Source organism: Gobius niger (assembly GCF_951799975.1).
Source record: "Gobius niger genome assembly, chromosome: 2".
NCBI classification, from domain to species: domain Eukaryota; kingdom Metazoa; phylum Chordata; class Actinopteri; order Gobiiformes; family Gobiidae; genus Gobius; species Gobius niger.
The window spans coordinates 1,259,393-1,282,679 of record NC_136853.1 but is presented as its reverse complement, the minus strand read 5'-3'; the positions used below and the strand labels follow the sequence as shown (position 1 = coordinate 1,282,679).

The following is a 23,287-nucleotide window of genomic DNA, read 5'->3' as shown; positions in this document are numbered from 1 at the left end:
GCGTTCATCTGATAAACAGGGAGCCAACTGAAGCGAGCCTTGCGAATGCACGCGGAGAGGCACTCCAAGACCAATTCGGCTACAAAAACGCGTCCAGTGTATCATTGGCCTTACAGCAGGACTGTCGGGCGCATGAAGACGCGCAGCAATAACATGTCTATGAGCGAGACCCGCAGTCGGGGAACACCGGCCGCCTCCGGCGTTTGGAAGGTCCGATATTGACCCCGTTATAACATTGTGTGTAGATCATTGCTCTTATGTGTGTACTACATCTCATGCCGTACGTGCCACTGCGCATGCTCCACCTACCGGTCTTCACATGTTGTCACGTTGTAAAGCTGCTCTCTAAAGCTGTTATTAAAACTACACTAAAGCCAAGACGAATCTCCTCACTCATTTCCAACATGGTGTCAGAAGATGTTTCGGACCTACCGTTCGTGAGTTTTTCCATTTTTCGCCAAGCATCAAGGAAGTAAAAAAGAAGAAAGAAAAAGTTACGGCTTGCTAACTATGGCGGAGGGATTTCGCAGACCGGACCCGCTCGTTTTTGAGGGAGACATCGCCGAGAATTGGCGTCTTTTTGAAAGAGAATATGACATCTTCATCGAAGCAGCACACGCAGATAAGCCTGCTAAGACAAAAGCATACATCCTCCTCAATCTCGCAGGAGCAGAAGCCATTGAACGGGAGCGTTCATTTGTCTACGCCACAGAAGTTAGGGCGCCAGGTGAAAATGGAGCCGTTCTCGTCCCCGCCGAAACGAGAGAAGACCCCGAGTGTCTCAAACGCAAATTTCGAGAAATGTGCAACCCACAACATAACAAAACAATGGAGAGGCACAAATTTCACACTCGAAATCAAAAACAAGGTGAGACCATAGAATCGTTCATCAGTGATTTGAAAATCAAAGCGAAAAGTTGTCACTTTGGAGAGTTAACAGATGAACTGATTTGCGATAGAATCGTGTGTGGCATACACAATGACAGTATTAGGAAGGCCCTGTTACGTGATAATGACTTAACCCTTCCTAAGGCCATTTCTATCTGCCGTATCTATGAAGTGACTGAGGAGAACACGAAAGCCCTCGCGAAGCAAGCAACAGTGGATGCGCTACATCCAAGCTCCACTAGAGGGCAGTACAAGATAAGACATAGTCCAGCAAATAAACACGACGCAAAACCCATCACAAACTGCAATAACTGCGGAGGCAGCCACCCAGCGCAAAGAGATAAATGTCCGGCATTTGGTCAGCAATGCCACAAGTGCAAAAAGATGAATCATTACAAAAAGTGCTGCAAGTCAAGAACAAACAGTCAATACACAGACAGGAAACACTTTACTAAGAAAAGCTACACAAGAAGACCAGTGCACCAGTTAGATGTAGAACAGCCTGATGACACTACTGATGATACCTTCTATGTAGATGGAGTATCTGTGCACACTGTCGGTACTCAAGTGGAAAATCGAGATGAAGGATACGTCACTCTGCACGTAAACGACAAATCCATTGAAATGAAAATTGACACAGGAGCAAAAATGCAATGTAATGGCCAAAGACACTTTTCTTCATCTTTCACGAGGGAACATCATACCATGTGGCAAGACCACAAATCTAGTGGCTTATGGAGGCAGCAAAATTGAAACTGCAGGTTTTGTCACACTGCCTTGCTACCTAGATGGACAGAAGCACATGCTACCATTCTTCCTGGTAGAGCGTGATGTTACACCGCTTTTGGGATTTCGTGCATGTATGTGTCTCGGACTCGTCACACTCAGCCCTCATGTTCACCAGGTCAGTACAGAGACCAAAACAGACTTTTTAAAAAATATCAAGGATGAATACAAAGATGTGTTCAGTGACGAACTAGGAGAACTGCCGACAACCTATTCCATGACATTGGATCCAGCCGTTCAGCCAGTCGTCCGTCCAGCGCACCGCATTCCCTTGGCAATGCAGGCACGAGTCAAAGCTGAGCTCGACAAAATGACAAGCAAAGGCGTCATAACTCCCATTTCTGAGCCCACGGACTGGGTTTCATCGATGGTCGCGGCACATAAAAAAGACAAGGAGGAAATAAGACTGTGTATCAACCCCAAAGACTTGAACACTGCTCTAAAGAGACCTCACTACCCGATGCGTAGTGTGGAGGAAGTTGCCACTCAAATGTCAGGCGCAACTCTGTTTTCGGTGCTCGATGCTAAGAACTCCTTTTGGCAAATAAAGCTTGATCAAAAGTCATCCATGCTAACTACATTTAGCACACCTTTCGGGCGCTACAGATTTCTCCGTATGCCATTTGGCATAAATTCAGCAAGTGAAGTATTTCAGCGCTCAATGGAACAACTGTTTGCCGGATACCCTTGTGCTATCATAGTCGACGACATCATCGTGGGAGGTCGCGATGCTGCAGAACATGATGCTAATCTAAAGAAAGTGCTTGATCGCGCTCGTGAGATCAAACTCCGACTCAATCCACAAAAGTGCAAGTTCCGCCTCGACCAAGTCTGCTACGTCGGTCACGTGTTCACAAAAGAAGGTTTAAAGGCCGACCCCACAAAGACAGAAGCGATCACAAACATGCCAGTCCCGCAGGATTCTCTCGCCGTGCAACGTTTCCTTGGTATGGTGAACTATCTCGGGAAGTTTATCCCAAACCTTAGCAACATTGCAGCACCACTCAGGCAGCTCACTCATAAGGACACTGCATGGTGCTGGTTCCCACAACACCAACAAGCATTTGAAAAGCTCAAGTCATGCCTATCCAACTCACCAGTCCTGTCGTACTTTGACGTAAAGAAGCCAGTGACATTGACCTGTGATGCTTCTTGTTACGGACTGGGTGCAGCGTGTTTGCAAGATGAAAAGCCTGTTGCGTACGCGTCTCGCACTCTGTTAGACACAGAAACTCGCTATGCACAGATCGAAAAAGAACTGCTTGCAGTCGTCTTTGCATGCACAAAGTTCAAGGACTATATCTATGGCAAACACACAACTATTGAAACAGACCACCAACCCTTGGTCACCATACTGAAGAAGCCAATCCACACAGCCCCGGCTCGCTTGCAGAGAATGCTACTACGTTTGCAAGCATTCAACATCACTCTCGTCTACAAAAAGGGTAAACACATGTACCTAGCCGACACCCTGTCACGAGCCCCGACGAGGACTGTTTCCCAGATGTCAAATGCTCACAGCTCGTTTGAGGTAATGTCCGTCAGTTTTATCTCAACAGCCAGGCTCGAGGAACTCAGAGCACACACAGTCAAAGACCAAGTACTCCAATCGCTCAGCAATGTGATCCGAAATGGATGGCCCAACAAGGAACGCCAGGTACCTCGCTCTGTCCAATCATACTTTCCCTACAGAGATGAGTTGGTAGTGGAGGATGGCATTGTTGTTAAAGGACACAGACCAGTCATTCCAAACTCACTGCAGCAAGAGTACATCCAGATTATGCACAGAGGTCACCCAGGCCTTGAATCAACAAAATGCAGAGCCAGAAGCACAGTGTTTTGGCCCAACATGAACAAAGACATTACAACAGAGCTACTGTCATGTGCGTTATGTAACAGCACCCGTCCGCACCAGCAAAAGGAACCGTTAAAGTCACATCCCGTTCCTACTCTGCCATGGTCTACAGTCGCCACCGACATTTTTGAATGGCACGGTCAACAGTACTCAGTGTTGGTAGACTCGTACTCAGGATGGTTTGAGATAGATCTTCTCCGTGACATGTCATCGGCAACCGTTATCAAAAAGCTGAAAAGACATTTTTCTGTTCATGGAGCACCCCACAACCTGATCTCAGACAATGCCAGACAGTACACAAGCCAACGATTCCAGGACTTTGCCAAACAATGGGACTTTGTTCACGTCACCAGCAGTCCAGAATACCCACAATCAAACGGATTAGCTGAACGCGCAGTCCGCAGCGCCAAACAACTTATGGAAAAGTCACACAGAGACGGAACAGATGTTTTTCTTAATCTGTTGAACATCAGGAACATTCCTCGCGACAAAACACTAGGATCACCTGCAGAACGTCTCATGTCTCGTCAAACTCGCTCAACGTTCCCTGTCAACAATAATCTACTAGCACCTGCCTCGAAGAGCACAAACCAGGTTGCTACACAACTTCAAAGGAAAAGACTCATTCAAAAGCAGTATTATGATGCAACTAGTCGGCCACTACTGCCACTCGCTGAAGGACAAGTTGTTAGGTTGCAGACCACAAAGGGACACGACCGCCTTGGCACGGTGAAACAGGCGTGCAAAGAGCCGCGCTCCTACATCGTCGAATCTAATGGAGGCGTCTACAGGAGGAATCGCCGCCGCATCCTTCCCGTTGCCGAGCCGCCACCATCTCAGCACATCGACCCTAATGACTCTTGTTCTCCACCAGCAACACCAGGTTCACCGGATGCTCACCCGCCAACACCGCAGCCCCGGTTTCCTCGCCCCTCTCAGCCGACTGCCCACCTTTCCACCAATGAGCAACCAAAAGCTCCAACTCACTCACCCCCCCACATGTCATCCAGTGATTCTTTATACGTGACACGCTCAGGTCGGATATGTAGGCCCAACCCAAAGTATAATGACTGAACTGTTTGCCTATTTCTAAAAAAAAAAAAAAAAAAAAAAAGATAACAAAAGATGCAAATGTGTTTTCAGTTGTTATGCCTCAGTGTTTCTAAAAAAAAATAAAAATGTTTGAAGCTAAGTGGTAATGCCTACTACACCCAAGAATATGTGTACATAGGTTATTGTGGTGAAATATAATACAAATTACCCAGCTATGTGTTAATTATAAACTGCTTATTGTATTGCAGAAAAGTTTACGTTTACAGCTATGTTAAGACAGCTATGTTTATTGCAACTAAGGTGTATTATTATTTTACAGAAGGCACAAACTAAAAGGAGAGGATGTAGATCATTGCTCTTATGTGTGTACTACATCTCATGCCGTACGTGCCACTGCGCATGCTCCACCTACCGGTCTTCACATGTTGTCACGTTGTAAAGCTGCTCTCTAAAGCTGTTATTAAAACTACACTAAAGCCAAGACGAATCTCCTCACTCATTTCCAACATTGTGTGTTCAGAGTGAATGAATGAATGCACTGTTCTCACATACACAGTTGAGCTTTGGATCATTTAATGTTGTTGAATGTTTTAGGAGAAACAACAGCTCGAGGTCCAATGCTAACTGGTTCATGTAAACCAATGGACGCCGCTAGGCTAGGCTAACCCATTGAAATGAGTGAGCGCTAAGCTAACATGCATATTCATAAGTTTCTATAAAAACGCTGCTCCTTTCACCCTGGTGCAGCACCAGTGATCAGATCCCAGGCTTCGACAATGAATGCATTTAGTTTTACAGTTTTATTCTGGGTTTAAGTGAGAACTTTTAACTCTAGTTTGACGTTTGGACGCAGCCAGTTTCCTCCTTGGCTGCGCTCTGGGAGCTCACCATCTGATTGGCCCATCAGCTGTTTTTCGCAGCTTATTTACAGCCAAATTTTTTTCAATATGGTGGTGAGATGCGGATGCAAAAAATTCAGATACATAAATTCAGTGTATAAAAAACACCTTGATAATAAAAACACAAATTAACCTTCATAGGTTCTCTAAAGGTGTCTGGGCTGTTGCCCACTTAATGGATGAAGAAGGAAATATTTTACAACAACAAATTTCAAATGAGATGCACCAGAATACAGAGCCTCTCGTAAGTATTCATACACCTTGAACTTTTGCACATTTTGTCATGTTTACAACCCTAAACATAAAGATTTTATTTAGATTTTTTTACTGAACGTTCACACACAAGTAACAGACGACTGTGAAGTGAAAGCAAAATGATACATGATTCTGTTATTTTTCAAAAAATAGAAAAGTGAAAAGTGGGGCGTGCATAAGTATCATACAGCATTTTCTGAGTGCATTAAATTGCCTTTAAAACATTCCTAATGACTCCAGAATGTTCACACCTTGGCCTAACGGTTAAATAGAGGCACCTGTGTGTAATCTACTCTCAGTATAATTTCAGCTGTTCTTTCAGGCCCTCAGAGCTGTGGTCGGAGTGTATTGGTCACTGAACAACATCATGAAGGTCAAGGAGCACCAGAGAGGTCAGGGATAAAGCTGTGGAGAAGTTTAAAGCAGCATTAAGTTATACAAAGATTTCCCAAGATTTAAACATCTCTGTTCAATCCATCATTCAGAAATGGAAAGAGTAAAGCACCACTGCCAACTTACCAAGACACGGCTGTTCACCTAAACTAACAAACTGAACAAGGAGACACTGGTCAGAAATACAACCAAGTGCCCCAAGATAACTCTGGAGGAGCTGTGAAGTCCTGCCGCTGAGCTGGGGGAATCTGGACATGGGACAACTATAAGTCGTATCTACACAGATCTGGCCTTCATGGACGAGTGGAAGAAGAAAGACATTATTGAAAGGAGGCCATAAAAAATCCTGTTTGAAGTTTGTAGAAGTCATATGGAGGACACAGCTCCATGTGGACGAAGGAGCTTTGGTCAGATGAGACAAACGTTATGTATGGAGCAAACCTGACACTGCTCATGGTCCTGAGTGCACCATCCCCAGTGTCAGATATACGGGGGGGAGCATCATGCTGTGGGGCTGATTTTCCTCAGCGGGGACTGGGGAGACTGTAAGAATAGTTGGGAAGATGGATGGAGCCAAATACAGAGATATTTTGGAGGAAAACCTGCTGGAGTCACAAGAGAACTGAGGCTGGGGCGGAGATTCACCTTCAGCAGGACAATGACCCTAAACACAAAGATAAATCTACAATGGAATGGTTCAATAAAAACATATTAATGTGTTAGAATGGCCCAGTCAAAGTCCTGACCTAAATCCTATTGAAAATCTGTGGAATAATCTGAAAACTGCTGTTCACAAACGCTCTCCTTCTAATGTGACAGAGCTGGAGTTGTTTTGTAAAGATGAATGGGCTAAAATGTCAGTCTCTACATGTGCAAATCTTGTAGAGTCAAACCCAAAAAGACCTGCTGCTGTTATTGCAGCAAAAGGGGGTTCCACAAAGTGTTCATTCATGCTGTATGAATACTTATGCAAGCCCCACTTTTCACTTTTCTATTTTTTGAAAAATAACAGAATCATGTATCATTTTGCTTTCACTTCACAGTTGTCTGTTACTTGTGTGTGAACGTTCAGTAAAAAAATCAAAATAAAATCTTTATGTTTAGGGTTGTAAACATGACAAAATGTGCAAAAGTTCAAGGTGTATGAATACTTTCGAGAGGCACTGTAAGTTCAAACAGATTGTGAAAGTTCTCCCAATATCACTTGTAGCTGTGATTAAGCAGGATATAATATATTCAAAAGTCACTCCTACCTTAAGACAACTTTACATTAATGGTGTTGATTTTCAGAATTACAAATGTAACAACAAACATATAAGAAAATGTTTAACGTCAAACGAGCTCTAAAGAGATTATATGAGAGACTTTGGAAAGGAGACTGTAAAAAAGATTAGATGTAAATGCTTAAAATTCCCAGTCCCGCCAAAGATGAAAGAAATTCAGTTTAAAATAATCAATAGGATCTTTCCAATAGTAGTTTTTTAAAACAGAGATTTAAAATGGATGTAGGAAAGTGTAGCTTTTGTGAAAGTGAACCAGAAGATTTAGATCTTTTTTGTTTGTGTGAAACGTCCAAAGGTTTTGGACCTTCAACAATGGATCAATTAATGATATCAAATATGGGATTTTTCACAATAATCGTAATGATTTTGGTCTTAATATTATTATTTTGTTAAGCAAACATTATTTACATTAATGTCGTTTTTTCAAGACAAAACCTGACATTACTCATTGGAGGAGCTGAAGCTTTTTTATAAACCTCTATTATTGCCAAAATGCAGAAAAACTGGCTTCTCTTAAAGACAATCTTATAGAATGAAATGCCCCTTTACATGTTTCTTTTTTTATAATGTGAATTTATACAATATATAACCTGCCCCATGCTCGTTAATATGTGCACTGAACATAGTGAGGTCTTTACGCTCTACCTGTTTGGTTTGTATTTGAATAAAATATAAAAATATAAAAGTTGGGGTTCAGCTGAGGCTCCTCTCTGTTCTCGGGGCCCTGACTAGAGGCGCCTCTCTCCGCCCTCTGGCGCCACCGCCTGGTCTGGTCTGGAATCGAGGCCACTTCATCTCAAACACACCTGATGGATGTGATGAAGCTGGAGCTGCAGTGACGGTGATGCGCTGGCTCCATCTAGTGGCCAAAGTGTTTAATACATGATTTCATTTATGGCTCATGAGCGGATCCTTTTTAACCTCTTACCCCCCACTTACACTTTCTCCTGCGCAGTTTTACCCAAATCTAAAAGCTTATAGTCTTTGTCACATTTGTCACAGGGTTCAATAATAATAACGACAATAAAGACACAAACAAATGAGATGGGCTTAGGGTGAAACTGGGGTGAAACAGACCTCCGTCCGCGGCCTCTACGTCATATTTACGCGACAAGCGCGACGTCTCAGCAGCACAACCAAAACACAGCTGTTTGGCAGCTGTGCCTGCAGTAAAGTCCAGTAAAGTCCAGTAAAGTCTAGTAAAGTCGGGCCGGGGGGCTCTGCGCTCGCGTGAGGACAGTCCGGACAGCACATGTGGATGTGCAGCAGTATCTGAAGTCCAAAATGGACGCGAGCTTGTCGCGCGCGCTGGTGAGGCTGACCCAGGAGGGAGACCTCTCCTCTCTGCAGAGTCTGATCCACTCTCTCGGGGAAGAGTCGGTGATTGACCAACACTTCGGACGGTCCGGGGACACCCTGCTGCACTACGCCGCCAGGCACGGACACCTGCACGTGCTTCAGTACCTGCACGAGCTCGGGGTCCCGCTGGAAGTGTGTAATAATGACTACAAGAGGCCGCTGCACGAGGCCGCGTGCATGGAGCGGCTGGACTGCGTCAGGTTCCTGCTCCTCAGAGGCGCCCGGGTGGACAGTCTGAAGAAGGCGGACTGGTAAGTAGGCTGTGTGGGGCTGTGTGCGCCCCCTGTCGGCTATAAAGAGTACATGCTAACGGTGTAGCATTAGCTCCCTTCGATAGCTCAGTTGGTAGAGCGGAGGACTGTAGCGGTGATGCGGTGATCCTTAGGTCGCTGGTTCGAATCCGGCTCGAAGGAGAGTCTCTTTTTGTTACATGATCCACTGACACTATATCAACCTCTTAACCCCCACTTTAACCGGGACAGTCAGGCTTTACCCAAATCTAAAAGCTTCTTACAGCCTATGGCCAGTGTTACGCCTCTTTTGAAAGACCTACAGGACTGATGTACACTGATCTCTCTCCCTGCGCTGTTGCTGCGTCCTCCCTTTTTTCATCATATTTTTGTTTGTGTTTCATGATATGTTTGTCTGTCCATCCATCCATTTTCTTCCTCTTTATCCGGGGTCGGGTCGCGGGGGCAGCAGTTTCAGCAGAGATGCCCAGACTTCCCGATCCACACACACCTCCTCCAGCTGTTCTGACCCCGAGGCCACACCTCCTCCAGCTGTTCTGACCCCGAGGCCACACCTCCTCCAGCTGTTCTGACCCCGAGGCCACACCTCCTCCAGCTGTTCTGACCCCGAGGCCACACTAGGCCAGCTCGGAGACATAGTCCCACCACCGTGTCCTGGGTCCACGAGGCCTTGTCCCACTAGGACAGGGGTCGGCAACCTTTAACACCGAAAGAGCCATTTGATCCGGTTTCCACGGAAAAGAAAACACTGGGAGCCGCAAATACTTTTTGACATCTAATGCTGGGTTTACACATAACGACGACAAGTCACGAATGCCACGAATCCACATTCGTGGCTGAGGATCACGAATGTGGGTGATACGGGGTAGAGGTTTCACGCGCCGCCGCGAACTGTTGCACCTGTTACTGCGTGTTACGATTAATGGCACGAATTATTACGCACAGTCACGAATATGCGTCCCGCACTGCTGCGAGCTGTTGCGAGCTGTTGCGCGCTGTTGCGTGCTGTTGCGAGCTATTGCGAGCTGTTGCGTGCTGCTGCGTGCTGTTGCGTGCTGTTGCGTGCTGTTGCGAGCTGTTGCGAGCTGTTGCGAGCTGTTGCGAGCTGTTGCGCGCTGTTGCGAGCTATTGCGAGCTGTTGCGTGCTGTTGCGAGCTGCTGCGTGCTGTTGCGTGCTGTTGCGTGCTGTTGCGAGCTGCTGCGTGCTGTTGCGTGCTGTTGCGTGCTGTTGCGAGCTGTTGCGAGCTGTTGCGAGCTGTTGCGAGCTGTTGCGCGCTGTTGCGCGCTGTTGCGAGCTGCTGCGTGCTGTTGCGAGCTGTTGCGAGCTGTTGCGTGCTGTTGCGAGCTGTTGCGAGCTGTTGCGAGCTGTTGCGAGCTGTTGCGTGCTGCTGCGTGCTGTTGCGTGCTGTTGCGTGCTGTTGCGAGCTGTTGCGAGCTGTTGCGAGCTGTTGCGAGCTGCTGCGTGCTGTTGCGTGCTGTTGCGAGCTGCTGCGTGCTGTTGCGAGCTGTTGCGCGCTGTTGCGAGCTGTTGCGAGCTGTTGCGAGCTGTTGCGCGCTGTTGCGCGCTGTTGCGAGCTATTGCGAGCTGTTGCGTGCTGTTGCGAGCTGTTGCGAGCTGTTGCGAGCTGTTGCGAGCTGTTGCGCGCTGTTGCGCGCTGTTGCGAGCTATTGCGAGCTGTTGCGTGCTGTTGCGAGCTGTTGCGTGCTGTTGCGAGCTGTTGCGCGCTGTTGCGCGCTGTTGCGAGCTATTGCGAGCTGTTGCGTGCTGTTGCGAGCTGCTGCGTGCTGTTGCGTGCTGTTGCGAGCTGCTGCGTGCTGTTGCGTGCTGTTGCGTGCTGCTGCGTGCTGTTGCGTGCTGTTGCGTGCTGTTGCGTGCTGTTGCGTGCTGTTGGGGGCTGTTGCGAGCTGTTGCGCGCTGTTGCGAGCTGTTGCGTGCTGTTGCGAGCTGCTGCGTGCTGTTGCGTGCTGTTGCGTGCTGTTGCGAGCTGTTGCGAGCTGTTGCGAGCTGCTGCGTGCTGTTGCGTGCTGTTGCGTGCTGTTGCGAGCTGCTGCGTGCTGTTGCGAGCTGTTGCGTGCTGTTGCGAGCTGTTGCGTTCTGCTGCGGGTTATTGGGAATTGTCGCGTTCTGTCAAAAATCTGTCAAGAATTGGGCGAATGTGGACAAGATCGCCTGCCGCGCACACCGGGTTGGAGGCGGAGCAGGGACGTCTCGCTCCGCCGTGCGCCCCGGACTCCTTGGGCCAAATCGGGTTAAACAAAAAGCAAATACACCAGCTCCGGCCTGTCAATATACTGGAGAATAGCAATAGTTTTTCAGTCTATGGGACAGTCACACCAGTTCAACCCCGCTCCTGTCAATGTGTAACACGGGCAAACGCATCAACAAACGCACGCGCTTCATGTCAGATAAGTCCGTGCAACAGCCGCACAATTTGGGCTGACTTTGCTCCACAGAATAAGCATAAAAACACTACACTCACTGTGCACTCGATCTTCTGAGGATCCGTCGAACTTGCTGCTCAAACCTCTTTATCCATGATTCTCACTCGTCTGGTCAGTCTCAGCTCCAGTTGGAAAAACTTTATAATCCACAAACACAGGCGTGTCTCCACCTGCCCCGCGCCCATCGCCGCTTGTTTTACGTGTCTAAGGTTGTAAATAAGCCTTAACTTCTCCATGGTGTAGCTGCTGTAGCCACGCGCTGTTGTTTTGGTCAGTGGAGGCAGCGTGAGAGATGCATTCAGGGACAGGGGGAAAGGCGCTTCTTACTGTCCCTTTTTCCCCACAAACGCGGGGAAAATCGGGACAAATATATAACAGTGGGGTTCTCCAGCGGGGGGGCAATAGGGGTGACAGGGACTGGCTCCCAAACATCAGGAGGAACGACCGCAGGAGGAGGAGAAGCCGGCGTTTTGGCGGGTACCGGCTTTCACCAGTATGACGTTTATTTTGAGCGACGAAAAACAATAAAATATATTTATTCTAACATGTCAAGAACACAATAATCTTCCAATTTAGAACTAAAATATTAAAGAACTAACACAAATAAAACAATTCAATTAAATATTTAGTATTTTTTTTTTTTTGTAATTTATTTTCCCAAGCCACTCAGAGCCGCAGTGTAAGGATGAAAGAGCCGCATGCGGCTCCGGAGCCGCGGGTTGCCGACCCCTGCACTAGGACATGCCTGGAACACCTCCCGCGGGAGGCGACCAGGAGGCATCCGGAACAGATGCCCGAGCCACCTCAGCTGCTCCTTTCGACGTGAAGGAGCAGCGACTCTACTCCGAGCTCCTCCCGGGTAACTGAGCTCCTCCACTTGAGGTAAGGACTCCCCACCGACCTGAAGAGGGGAAGGAGAACCATGGCCTCAGATTTGGAGGTGCTGATCCTCATCCCGGCCGCTACACACTCGGCTGCAAACCGCCCCAGAGCAGCTGAAGGTCCAACAGAACAACATCATCCGCAAACAGCAGAGATGAGACTCTGAGGCTCCCAAACCGGACGCCCTCCGGCCCCTGGCTGCGCCGAGAAACTCTGTCCATAAAAGTAATGAACAGAACCGGTGACAAAGGGCAGCCCTGAGGAGACCAACACGCACCGGGAACAGGTCTGACTTACTGCCGGCAATGAACCAAGCTCCTGCTGCTCATACAGGGAACGGACAGCCCTTAGCAGAGGGCCCCGGACCCCATACTCCCGGAGCACCCCCCACAGGGCACCACGAGGGCCCCGGACCCCATACTCCCGGAGCACCCCCCACAGGGCACCACGAGGGCCCCGGACCCCATAGTCCCGGAGCACCCCCCACAGGGCACCACGAGGGCCCCGGACCCCATACTCCCGGAGCACCCCCCACAGGGCACCACGAGGGCCCCGGACCCCATACTCCCGGAGCACCCCCCACAGGGCACCACGAGGGCCCCGGACCCCATACTCCCGGAGCACCCCCCACAGGGCACCACGAGGGCCCCGGACCCCATGCTCCCGGAGCACCCCCCACAGGGCACCACGAGGGACGCGGTCGAACGCTTTCTCCAGGTCCACAAAACACATGTGGACTGGTTGGGCGAACTCCCATGAACCCTCGAGCACCCGACGGAGGGTATAGAGCTGGTCCAGTGTGCCACGACCAGGACGAAAACCGCATTGTTCCTCCTGGATCCGAGGTTCAACTATCGGCCGGATCCTCCTCTCCAGCACCCTGGAGTAGACCTTACCGGGGAGGCTAAGGAGGGTGATTCCTCTGTAATTGGAACACACCCTCCGATCCCCCTTCTTAAAGAGAGGGACCACCACCCCGGTCTGCCAATCCAGGGGCACTGTCCCCGACCGCCACGCGATGTTGCAGAGACGTGTCAGCCAAGACAGTCCTACAACATCCAGAGACTTAAGGTACTCAGGGCGAATCTCATCCACCCCCGGAGCCACCGAGGAGGTTTCTCACCACCTTGGTGACTTCAGCCCCGGTGATGGACGAGCCCACCTCCGAGCCCCCAGCCTCTGCTTCCTCATTGGAAGACGTGACGACGGGATTGAGAAGGTCCTAGAAGTACTCCTTCCACCGCCCGACGACATCCCCAGTCGAGGTCAGCAGCCCCCCACCCGCACTGTAAACAGTGTTGGTGAAGCACTGCTTCCCCCTCCTGAGGCGCCGGATGGTTCGCCAGAATCTCTTCGAGGCCGACCGATAGTCTTCCTCCATGGCTGTTTTTCATCATATTTTTGTTTGTTTTTCATCATATTTTTGTCCCTATTTTGACGCTTTTTTCCAAACACAGCATCACATTTGGTCCTCTCTCTCTCTGTCCCAGGACTCCTCTGATGATGTCCTCTCTCTCTCTCTGTCCCAGGACTCCTCTGATGATGTCCTCTCTCTCTCTCTCTGTCCCAGGACTCCTCTGATGATGTCCTCTCTCTCTCTCTGTCCCAGGACTCCTCTGATGATGTCCTCTCTCTCTCTCTGTCCCAGGACTCCTCTGATGATGTCCTCTCTCTCTCTCTGTCCCAGGACTCCTCTGATGATGTCCTCTCTCTCTCTCTGTCCCAGGACTCCTCTGATGATGTCCTCTCTCTCTCTCTGTCCCAGGACTCCTCTGATGATGTCCTCTCTCTCTCTCTCTGTCCCAGGACTCCTCTGATGATGTCCTCTCTCTCTCTCTGTCCCAGGACTCCTCTGATGATGTCCTCTCTCTCTCTCTGTCCCAGGACTCCTCTGATGATGTCCTCTCTCTCTCTCTGTCCCAGGACTCCTCTGATGATGTCCTCTCTCTCTCTCTCTGTCCCAGGACTCCTCTGATGATGTCCTCTCTCTCTCTCTGTCCCAGGACTCCTCTGATGATGTCCTCTCTCTCTCTCTGTCCCAGGACTCCTCTGATGATGTCCTCTCTCTCTCTCTCTGTCCCAGGACTCCTCTGATGATGTCCTCTCTCTCTCTCTGTCCCAGGACTCCTCTGATGATGTCCTCTCTCTCTCTCTGTCCCAGGACTCCTCTGATGATGTCCTCTCTCTCTCTCTCTGTCCCAGGACTCCTCTGATGATGTCCTCTCTCTCTCTCTGTCCCAGGACTCCTCTGATGATGTCCTCTCTCTCTCTCTCTGTCCCAGGACTCCTCTGATGATGTCCTCTCTCTCTCTCTCTGTCCCAGGACTCCTCTGATGATGTCCTCTCTCTCTCTCTGTCCCAGGACTCCTCTGATGATGTCCTGCACTCGGAGGACCCTCCCTGTGATCCAGGAGCTTCTCGCACACGGAGCTGACGTGTCTCTGAAGAACAAAGATGGCTGGAGCTCGTTCCACATCGCCTGCAGAGAGGGCAGCGCCGCCGCCGTGAGGCTCCTGCTGCAGCACGAGGAGAGCGCCTGGACGAGCGAGAGCAAGACCGGACGCACGCCGCTGCACACGGCAGGTACACGGCTCCACACGGCAGGTACAGGGCTCCACACGGCAGTTACACGGCTCCACACGGCAGGTACACGGCTCCACACGGCAGGTACACGGCTCCACACGGCAGGTACACGGCTCCACACGGCTCCACACGGCAGGTACACGGCTCCACACGGCTCCACACAGCAGGTACACGGCTCCACACGGCCCCACACGGCTCCACACGGCTCCACACGGCTCCACACAGCAGGTACACGGCCCCACACGGCTCCACACGGCTCCACACGGCTTCACACGGCTCCACACGGCCCCACACGGCTCCACACGGCTCCACACGGCTCCACACGGCTCCACACGGCTCCACACGGCTCCACACGGCTCCACACGGCTCCACACGGCTCCACACGGCTCCACACGGCCCCACACGGCTCCACACGGCTCCACACGGCTCCACACGGCAGGTACACGGCTCCACACGGCTCCACACGGCAGGTACACGGCCCCACACGGCAGGTACACGGCTCCACCCGGCTCCACCCGGCTCCACACAGCAGGTACACGGCCCCACACGGCTCCACCCGGCTCCACCCGGCTCCACACGGCAGGTACACGGCCCCACACGGCTCCACACGGCAGGTACACGGCCCCACACGGCAGGTACACGGCTCCACACGGCTCCACACGGCAGTAACACTGCTCCACACGGCAGGTACACGGCTTCACACGGCTCCACACGGCAGGTACACGGCTCCACACGGCAGGTACACGGCTTCACACGGCTTCACACGGCAGGTACACGGCTTCACACGGGTGTTTGCTCTGCGTCTGATGTTCAGGAGGTTCTGTGTCTTCACAGCTCTGCACGGGCGTGAGGACGTGGTGGAGCTGCTCTTGGACAGGTGGGTGAAGACCAGTCTCTCTAAGATCCTTCAGGTCAGTGTGATCATGTGGTGGAGCTGCTCTTGGACAGGTGGGTGAAGACCAGTCTCTCTAAGATCCTTCAGGTCAGTGTGATCATGTGGTGGAGCTGCTCTTGGACAGGTGGGTGAAGACCAGTCTCTCTAAGATCCTTCAGGTCAGTGTGATCATGTGGTGGAGCTGCTCTTGGACAGGTGGGTGAAGACGAGTCTCTCTAAGATCCTTCAGGTCAGTGTGATCATGTGGTGGAGCTGCTCTTGGACAGGTGGGTGAAGACCAGTCTCTCTAAGATCCTTCAGGTCAGTGTGATCATGTGGTGGAGCTGCTCTTGGACAGGTGGGTGAAGACCAGTCTCTCTAAGATCCTTCAGGTCAGTGTGATCATGTGGTGGAGCTGCTCTTGGACAGGTGGGTGAAAACGAGTCTCTCTAAGATCCTTCAGGTCAGTGTGATCATGTGGTGGAGCTGCTCTTGGACAGGTGGGTGAAAACGAGTCTCTCTAAGATCCTTCAGGTCAGTGTGATCATGTGGTGGAGCTGCTCTTGGACAGGTGGGTGAAAACGAGTCTCTCTAAGATCCTTCAGGTCAGTGTGATCATGTGGTGGAGCTGCTCTTGGACAGGTGGGTGTAGACCAGTCTCTCTAAGATCCTTCAGGTCAGTGTGATCATGTGGTGGAGCTGCTCTTGGACAGGTGGGTGTAGACCAGTCTCTCTAAGATCCTTCAGGTCAGTGTGATCATGTGGTGGAGCTGCTCTTGGACAGGTAGGTTTAGACGAGTCTCTCTAAGACCTTCAGGTCAGTGTGATCATGTGGTGGAGCTGCTCTTGGACAGGTGGGTGAAGACCAGTCTCTCTAAGAACCTTCAGGTCAGTGTGATCATGTGGTGCAGGTGTGCGTACAGGCCGGACCAGGCCGACAGCTGTGGGGTCACTCCTTTCATGGACGCTCTGAGGAACGGACACCTCTCTGTGGCTCGACGGCTGTTGGAGAAGCACAAGGTAAAGTTTCTCACCTTCTGAATGAGGCAGTGGGCGGAGTTTATCAGGGGTTTATATTAGATATCAGATGTTTACGCTCGGTCAGCGGCGGTGAATGAACCGCTGTAGAGGCTGAGCGGTCAGCACGGCACCTTCACTTCCATCAGGTGGTCTCGACAACGCTCCAGGATCAGTTGTTTTGTAGGTTTTCTGGTGAAAGGGTCTGTCAGCGGAGAAAACCGGTCAAACACAAATATAAACTTCATCAAAAGTTGCATTATGCAGCTTTAAGGAAACTCACTTTAAGATGAACATTTAGGTCTACAGTTATACAGACCAACGTTAGCTGTGTTAGTTCTTACATACTGGAATTAAAGGGTTTAAAAATGTTAGAACTAAGTCTGTTCCTCCCCTACATGTTCCTCCATGTCCTCATGTGTGGGATGAGCCCAGACCTGCTCACCACAACTGCCTCTCATTTTTGTGACTCATTTTTTTGGTCATTTTTTTCCAATTTTTTTTTCACTTTTTCATCTTTTTTTTTAATCAAATTTTTGTCATTTTTTTGTCATTTTTTTGTCACATTTTTGTCATTTTTTTTTCACTTTTTTGTCTCATTTTTTTTGTCATTTTTTTGTCATTTTTTTGTCATTTTTTCATCAATATTTCGTCACTTTTTTGGCAAACTTTTCTCACTTGACGACAAAGCAACGAAAAACAAGAGACGAAAACACAACGAAAATGTGACGAAAACGTGACGACAAAGCAACGAAAAACAAGAGACGAAAACACAACGAAAAAGTGACAAAAAAGTGACGAAAAAGCGACAAAAACATGCAGCGACAACGTGACAAAAGCTTTCACGTATGTATTTGTGGAAGTGTCGCATTTACGCTAATTTGGGCCAGGCTGACCAGAGTCCAGGATATTACTGCTCACCTGTATTTTACTATTATGGCTACGCATCATGTTGTGGCTCCCACTTGTCCCAGGCGTGTCCGACGGCGGTGGACAGACTGGGGGCGCGGCCGGTGCACCAGGTGGCAGTGACGGGGCAGAACGACGCCCTGGAGTTTTTAGTGAAAGAGCTGAGAGTGGACGTGAACGAACGAGCGACGGCGCTGCAGCTCTCAGCTCTGCACTACGCGGCCAAGGTCCGTGAGCAAACTCCAATCAGGATCGCACGGAGCATCACGTCATGGTCATGATCTTTGACTGTTCTGTTCTGTGTCAGGAAGGCCACAGCTCCACCATCCGCACGCTGGAGGAGTTAGGAGCTGATCTTCACGCGCAGGACGCCAAGGGAAGAACAGGTGAGCGTTTCAGACGTGCAGAGCTTTGTGAGGCTCCTTCACTGGCTCATGGTCTGCAGAGGGTCCAGGAGGAGCAGGTGTGGGCGGCGCTCGTGGGGTCGTAGGTCGCAGGTCGCAGGTCATTTACCAAGTGTTAGCTCGTGTAAAGGTTGCCGTTTACACTTTAGATTCAGGCCCTAAAACGAACACAGGCGACATAATAGCCTGTTTTATTTTTCAGCTTACACTCGCTTGGACCGTAGGAGCGCTGTGATTGGCCGAGCTTTCCTCCTGTGTTTTTGCATTAACCTCCTCGTCCCTCTTTGGGGAATGTGTGCAGCACTGCTGAGCTCCACAGTCTATGATAGGACACGTGGAACAGGTCTGTGCTCTGTAGAAAACAAGAGGAGTAAAATCAGCTTACTAAGTTCACTGGAATTTCTAGGCAACTTATTTTATTCCGCGCATTTCGGCACAAGGCAACTCAATGCAACTACATCTGCACCAAATCAGAGCTCACTTCTAACCTGGACCCATGCTTCTTGTGCACTCACATCATTTGGCTCAGCTGCCTGCAAACCAAGGCTGAAATCTTCACATGGATTTGTGGACCTGACATACGTCAGCGGATACGATGATACTGTAATGAATGTCAAGGAGGCAAGCGGAGTTTCGACTGCCACCAGTCAAGTGCACAGAACAGGCTTGTTTTTCGGAAAACGTACCTCCCTCATGGTACCATGTGAACAACATACCACTTCCCGGCATGCACCAGTGCAGCCAACATTACATTGCCCCCACCTAGCATGATTAGCTGTCCCCAGCAATCCAATTGTCCACCACAAAGTCTCTCAAGTGCCGAGGGAGTCTCCGCTGTCTTTGAGACCCACGCCGCGGGCCACCACAGGTGGTCCCGGTTGGGGAACTTGTTGAGGGCTGACTCCCCTGAAGGCTCTCCAGAAGGAGCCATGGGTTGGTAAGGGGCCAGTCGATCTCTGTGGAGAACTACCACCCTCCGGAGCAGCTGTACACGGTTCACCACATCTGACAGTCTTTCAAGTACAGTACAAGGCCCCATCCTGTGACTGGAGAGTTTGGGAGACCCTTCTTCCTGATGGGGCTGTAGACCCATACTTTGGAGCCAGGTTCAAAATCCTGCCCCTTACTTTGGAGGTCGTACGCCCTTTTCTGTACAGCGCCCGCCTTGATGAGATGTTCCTGACATAGCTCGTGTACTGCCTGCAGGCGGTCTACCAGGTTGAAGAAATAGTCCAGACCCGGTTCCCCTCGTACTTCCGGCTCCGGGAGGGACCCAAAGACTAGGTCGCAGACCCGCCCGCACCATCTCTTCAATCTTTTCCTGTGCTTCCAACCGTTTGGCCAGGGGTAGGCGGCGTGGGCGAAGGCGTATGGGACTGGCCTCGCCAGTGTCTATGTCATGAAGGATAAGGTTGGTGTGGGTGCAGTCCTCATCTTTGGCAGCAAAAACATCAGCAAACAAGTCTAACAGCGATTTTAGTTGATGCTGCTGTTCAGAATCCAGGCCTTGGCAGCTCCGTGTAAAGAGGTCAGCAATGGCTTCACTGGTCTCTGGCGACGGTGGCTTCCTCTGTGGCGCTGGCGACTGTTGCACCCGCGACGGCAGTTCCCTATGTCACAAGACTGATGGAGAGTTATGCTTTCTGTACCCAGGTGTAGCGTTGCTTTGGACACATCCACCACAGCGCCCCACTTGGACAAAAGGTCAAGTCCAACAACACAGGGATCTTGGATGTTAGCTAGCCAAAACTGGTGCTGTACTTGCCGGCGACCCACGGAAACCTGCAGAGTTCTCGTTCCCAACATCTTGTCCCGCTCCCCTGTGACAATTGTAATGTTCTGCTTGGTGGGGGTCCACTCTTTGGGACTCCTGCCACCCTTGGAGCTTGGTAGGGTTCCTGGTTTGATTAGGGAGATGGTAGAACCAGTGTCCACCAGAGCACGACATGGGGTTCCTTCCATGACGCAGTCCAAATAAAGTCTGTGCGCGCGCCCCAAGCGACCGAGACGCATCATTGATGTGCTGGGGGCAATAGAGACTTCATTGGATGGTAGCTCCCCCTCGTTGCCATCCCGTGTTCGTTTAAATCTGGCTGTTCACTTCGAGGCATAGGTGCCGGACAATAGCGAGCAATATGGCCAGGAGCCCCACATCTGTAACACTCACCGTCACCTCTCCTTGATCGGCGTCGTTGTGGGGTGGTTGTCGTGCGCCTCGTCTCCTTATCAGCATCATTGCTATCCTCATCTTTCGCCTGATTAACACGAATGTTGTCACTGCGACGATTGACCTCCGGACAAAGGACATGCTCCACCCGCTCCGCCTCGATCAGTGCTGCCTCAAGTGTGACGGGACAGAACAAACGCTCTCGGTCGTAGCCCGCGGAGAAATGCCTGGACCGTAAGCTCTTCCTGGACACTCGTTGAAATCAGGATGACCGCGACAAGTATAACTGCGTAGGTCGGCGGCGTACGTCCCCAGGCTTTCTCCCAGCCGATCTCTGGCATCATCCACGAATTGGTGACGGTCAAATCGGCGCTGGATAGCACCCTTCTGCTTCGGCCAGTCACGGAGCTCGGCAGGCCGTAGATCAGTCAGGATCTGTAAAGCTCGGCCCTCCAATGAAAGCGCAACATGTCAACATTTGCGCCGCTAGTTGGACCTGCAGTAAGTAGGTGTCGGCCGGTTCCTCGTTCCTCGTTCCCGTTGTAGCGATGGAGCTTAATCATGGACTGCCGCTGCAGCTGAGGCCGCTCTGCTTGGAAGTTGTCCGCCATTCCTCTAGCAGCTAGCATGCGCTGCTCGCGACGCTCCAGAGTGTCTTCTACGTGGAGTCGGGTTCTCTCTGTCCGGTCCATGTGGGGCGGTTTCGGCGGGTTAGCTTGTTGCATTTCTCGCTGTGAAGGTGGGGCCCTGGCTCCGGCGGCTTCCTCCGTGAACTGCCCCCAACTCAGCGCAGCATTCTCCGCGTAGACGCCGCGTCTCTCTCCTCGGTCTGGGTTAGCAAACAGCTGCCTGTCTTCCCGCTATAAGGCGTGGAGGGGGACACTTTCTCCTTCGCTCTTCAAATATTCTTCGGGTTCTTCTTTCATCAGTGCTTCCAACTGAGAAATCATAGTTGTAAAGTTTTCACTTGACATTTCGTCAATCCCACTTCTGACACCGGTGTAATGAATGTAAAGGAGGCAAGCGGAGTTTCGACTGCTTTTATTTAGAACCAACAACAACATACCACTTCCCAGCATGCACCAGTGCAGCCAACGTTACAATAGGATTGGCATATGATGACATTTGATGTTCAGGCTTCAGTGCAGATGTTACAGATGTTACAGATGTTACAGATGTTGCAGATGTTGCTCTGAGCAGGTGAGATGATGATGATGATGATGATGATACTTTATTGATCTCACAGATGGAGAAATGACATTGGATGAGAGAGCATCCGGCAGCAGCACCATTCAGTCGCACCACTCTTTTCCTTCCAAAGTTACAGAAAAGTAAAAGCAAGTCTTAAGCACATACACACACATTAACACATCACACATTATTTTTGGATGATACACAGTACGTGCAGGAAGCACGGTGGAAATTTTTCTTCGATACAAAAGGGAGGGGTGGTGGGGGCTAGTAGTGGTGAGGCGGACTCAGAGAGAGGGGGGGTAGGATAGGGGGCGGGACATTTCGTGTTGTGCAGTATGAGGCATTCTCTGCAGAAAAACCTTGAGATGTTTATGTCTATGTCAGCCCGGGTCAGTCCTATCAGTCTGTTCCCCCGTGGCTTGGCCTTGGTGTGGGATGTAGACATTGCACAGGAAAGATAACGGCCCAGCTGCTCTCCTGTGTTCCATGGAGGGTGAAATTATTCAGATTTTAGCTTTAAGTAAATCAATGTGATTTTTTCACCGATCTTCAACATTATTCAGACATCCGAGATCTGTCCCAGGACCTCCCGAGACGCCTCCCCTGACTTTGCCCAGATGTAAATCCATCCTCCGTAATCCTTCCTCGTGACGAGAAGAAAGGTCCTTAATCAGTTCCTCACTTTTCGCTACTTTCCGTTGTAACTCCATCATGCTGGCGCTTACCGCTTCAAAACGTTCTTTAATTTCGGTTGACAGCCGCGGGGTCTCCTTTTTTGCTGCCAATTTGCCAACTTTGCGATAAACCAGGGCAACTCCTAGTCCAATAAGCAGGTACCCTGTTACCAAAGGCCCAAAAAGATAGATATCTTCCACATCTTCCACAGAGAGGGGGGCCAGACATACAACCTTCCCCTTGTTCCAAGAGTCGATCCCATACCCGGCTGGGAATGTCCCCTCTGGACAAGTAAGCTCCCCCACTGCCCCATTTCTTTGTGAAAACATCTTGTCAATTGCGTTGAGAGACCAGCCGATCAATTCCTTGGTTAGCCGGTTTAGGAGCACAGCGAGCAGGGAGTCCAGAGAAAAATGAAGGTAAGTCAGACAAGACACTAGCAGCAGCAGATAAAAGCGGGGGCAGGAGAAGTCAGAAAACACGTCCGCTCTCGACAGAGGACAGGCAAGAAGAAGATGGAGCTGTTTCCCGCTCTGTTGCCTTCATATGTGTCGTAATATTCAGTGTTTGTCTCTCTGTCCTCAGCTCTTCACATGGCGTCCATCGGTCAGCACGCTGAAGCGGTCAGCGTTCTCCTGGAGCTCGGACTGAACAACTGTCCAGACTCATCCGGGACGACTCCACAGCAGCTCGCCATCAAACCGGCCGTGATCCAGGCCTTTCAGAGCCGGCACTGACCACAGGAATCACACCGGCCGTGATCCAGGCCTTTCAGAGCCGTCACTGACCACAGGAACCAAACCGGCCGTGATCCAGGCCTTTCAGAGCCGTCACTGACCACAGGAACCAAACCGGCCGTGATCCAGGCCTTTCAGAGCCGTCACTGACCACAGGAATCACACCGGCCGTGATCCAGGCCTTTCAGAGCCGTCACTGACCACAGGAACCAAACCGGCCGTGATCCAGGCCTTTCAGAGCCGTCACTGACCACAGGAATCACACCGGCCGTGATCCAGGCCTTTCAGAGCCGTCGCTGACCACAGGAATCACACCGGCCGTGATCCAGGCCTTTCAGAGCCGGCACTGACCACAGGAATCACACCGGCCGTGATCCAGGC

General features: G+C 50.6%; 1 protein-coding gene across 1 annotated transcript; it reads left to right on the top strand.

The window, feature by feature from the left end:
* Positions 1-8,696: 8,696 nt before the first annotated feature.
* On the top strand, positions 8,697-23,231 carry ankrd16 (ankyrin repeat domain 16; the record flags this gene model as incomplete). The annotated part of the gene is made up of 7 exons (XM_079552224.1): positions 8,697-9,022; positions 14,709-14,929; positions 15,764-15,806; positions 16,715-16,823; positions 17,795-17,956; positions 18,037-18,115; positions 22,755-23,231. The coding sequence occupies 7 exons, from the start codon at positions 8,697-8,699 to the stop codon at positions 22,904-22,906; spliced, it is 1,092 nt and encodes a 363-aa protein (XP_079408350.1). The 3' UTR covers positions 22,907-23,231.
* Positions 23,232-23,287: the final 56 nt, after the last annotated feature.